Here is a 3,355-nt window from a genome sequence, read left to right on the forward strand (position 1 = left end):
AAAAAAAAAAAAAAAAAAATCTAAAAGCAATGACTTTCATATGTTTAGACCATCACACAGCAGAAAATCAACAAAAGCAGGAAGTTTACTGCAGGAAATTAAATATATTGTCATTAGTCCTATTACTGATCATAAGAGAAAACACAAGGCAATTCCTAAGATTTGCATTTTGTTTGACTAGATTTTTTTGTTTTTGTTTTATTATTATTATTATTATTATTTTTAGATGGAGTCTCACCCTGTTGCCCAGGCTGGAGTGCAGGGGCACAATTTCGGCTCACTGCAAACTCTGCCTCCTGGGTTCAAGAGATTCTCCTGCCTCAGCCTCCGGAGTAGCTAGGATTACAGGAGCCCACCACCACACCCGGCTAATTTTTGTACTTTTAGTGGAGATGCCGTTTCTCCATATTGGCCAGACTGGTCTAGAACTCCTGACCTCAGGTGATCCAGCCACCTCGGCCTCTGAAAGTGCTGGGATTACAGGTGTGAGCCACTGCACCTGGCCTTTGTTTGACTGTTTACAGCTGTATGTTATAGTTCCATATCTGAAATTTCATAATCAATGCCCTATGATAACAACAAAAAGATACCAGTCTGATAATATCACTATTTGTTATTGTTATTCCAGGTATCCGTTTCTGTTACCAATACTGGAGCAGGAGTATGTGGCCAAAAAAATTGTAAATGCTATTTTAGAGGAACAAGTTTATTTAATGATGCCCAAATTTGTATATATCACATTGATTCTTAAACAGTAAGTTAATAATGACCTCACTATCATTCTGGTTATTGTGAACAAATTGTCCAATCACTGCTACCTCTTTTGCATATGAAGCTACTTTATATATTTATTTAATGGTAAGAGGAAGAACCTTAATAGTGCAAAAACAACTTCTCGGATTATTGCTGTGTCTTGGTTGCTTCAGACACTGACTAAATTTAACAATTATTTAGGTCTTGCAAAACACACATTTTTTGTTTCAGCACAAACAAGTAACAAATTATTTGGGGTTTTTTGTTTGTTTTTTATGTTTTTGGTTTTGGTCAACTATTTAGCTTGATTAGTGTGGAGCTCTACTTTGAAAACAAGGGACAAAAAACCACAAGTATGTTGCCAGAAAAATATTAAGAGCATTTTACAATTTCTTCATTTTATTTTGCGAAATAGCTCCGGCAACTTCATTTAAGGCCCATACTATGAGTTCCAGGTATTTGTTAATGGATTGCACCCAGATCCACATTTAGCATTTATGGGGTGACTACTACATGCTAGCTACTGTGCTGATAGCTTTGTGTGAGTTTTATCAATTTAGGAAACCTGAGGTTTAAAGACAGTAATTTTTGCAGGGTTAAACAACTAATAATATGTGCTGCAACTAAGTTTCAAACTGAAGTTTCCAATTTGATTACAGAGCTTAAGGTCTTACCCTCAAGAAATACTACTCCTTTGCTGTAAGTAGTAGCAGAGTAGAAAGCACAAGCAGAGATTCACTATTACAAAATTATGTTACTGATAAATACAGTACTTTATTTACTATTTATATCTATTCAACATATTTCCTATTTATCCTTCACTGACCTGATTGCTTAGCTAAGTCAAAGTCCCACATCGTACATTCCATCACATCTGTCCCTAGTTTTTGGCACACTCATCACACCCGTGGTTACTTGCTACCTTGCATGATCCCTAAGAATAGAAAATATTGTCTGAATTGTTTCCTGCCCCTTGCCACAGCCTAGGGCAATACCTAATGTGTAATTAGCATGCCATAAATATTTGCCACATCGAGTTGAATTGAGCATAACTGAGCTGAAGATACAGCCTCTAGCCTCAAGGAACTAAAATAATGGTTCTTCATCTTGGGTGCACATTGTAATCACCCAGGGAACATTTAAAACTACAGATTCCTGGGCCCTACCCTCCAGAGATTCTGCTTAAATGGTCCAGTTTTTTTCTAGTTTTTGCTACCTTTTGTTAGCCTAGTAAATAAGGATATATGTACTCTTTCCACAGAACTCAGGGGTGTGATACAGGGATAAATTGCGGCCTGAGCAATGGGGCTTTTCAAGGCTCTAGTGATTCCAAGGTGTAGCCAGGGTCGAGAGCCATTGGCCTTGAGGCTAGTGATGGTACTTGGGGGTGACACAGCACTTTTCTCTTCCGTCCTCCCACTAAGTGACACTTTGAACTTTGTATAATATGCAGTTACTCTTTGCAAAGTAGTTTATTTGACTCCTCTCAAAGGATCATAATTTTTTCCTCTGCTTTTCTTCTAGAATAATATCTCCAAAAATGTTGATGGCCCTTGGTGAGTACCTTGGAATGGACACTTGCATGGTTTCTTTCAAAGGGAGAAAGAAAGCAAATGAACTTCAGACTGAAACTGAAGGGAAACACCAATAGCTCAAGCCGCAAATGTGGGAATCAAAGTGTTACAAGGATAAACTATTCGCAATTCCCCCTAATGCTTAAAGTATTGCAGTCTACCAAGGATTACTGAAGCTTTCAAAAGTGTCAATTGTGTTTTCTGGACATAGTTTACACACCAATTATTTTTCTAAGCATTCAAGTTATCTGTCCAGTTTTTCTTATCATTTTTTAGCTTTATAAATGAGGACATTACAGTCTTTTCAATGGACTTTGAACATAATATGTTTATAAAACCATATTAATGCAAGTTGACCCTAATTTAATTTTAAAATAGATCATATATAATACCTTTGGAAGAGAGATAATTATAAATAATGACCTTATAAGTCAGTTTTTTTTATTTTGACAATTTTTCAACATCAGCTTTAAAGATACATATTAGTTTCATAATTAAGGAAAATAATGTTTGCCTCACAAAGTAAAGGCATATTTGTGTTGCCTTTTCATTCCTAGTAGATGTTCATCTCAAGGCTCTTAGTGGGATTGAACCTGAATATTTGATAAAATACATTTGTAACATCATTTTTGTTTGCATCTGAATATATCAAACTCTTAGCTCTTTTACTCCACTAAAAAAAGTGCACATTAGAATTATATACACTATTGGTTTGAAAATGAAACGTTTTCATACTTAATTCAACAAAATGCTATATTAACTGATGTAGTTGAATACATGACATAATATCCTCATGAGAAATGGGCACAGCGTGTGCCAGCTATGTGGCAAACATTCCTAACAATCTCACCTCTGGGCTTGGAATAGTTCTTGAGCTGTAATCACTATACAATAATAGTGTAGCTTTATCTCCATTGGGCTCCAGACCTACTGAGCAATGGTAACACCAAAAACTGAAAATTTCAAGTAAATTAAAGTATATATTCAGTTGACCAAAAAGTGAGCACTCATTTTATCAGATCTATCCT

The 3,355-nt window shown here is 35.8% G+C and overlaps 1 protein-coding gene across 1 annotated transcript in view; it reads left to right on the forward strand.

Moving 5' to 3' along the window:
• LOC105508671 (short-chain dehydrogenase/reductase family 16C member 6) overlaps nucleotides 1–2,404 on the forward strand; it is a 25,716-nt gene extending 23,312 nt beyond the window's left edge. The window contains exons 5-6 of the mRNA XM_011937554.1: nucleotides 629–754; nucleotides 2,278–2,404. Coding sequence (XP_011792944.1) covers nucleotides 629–754; nucleotides 2,278–2,404 — 253 coding nt within the window. The remainder of the gene's footprint in view (nucleotides 1–628; nucleotides 755–2,277) is intronic.
• The last annotated feature ends 951 nt before the right edge of the window (nucleotides 2,405–3,355 follow it).

This window comes from Colobus angolensis, unplaced genomic scaffold (assembly GCF_000951035.1).
Source record: "Colobus angolensis palliatus isolate OR3802 unplaced genomic scaffold, Cang.pa_1.0 Scaffold166, whole genome shotgun sequence".
Classification (NCBI taxonomy): domain Eukaryota; kingdom Metazoa; phylum Chordata; class Mammalia; order Primates; family Cercopithecidae; genus Colobus; species Colobus angolensis.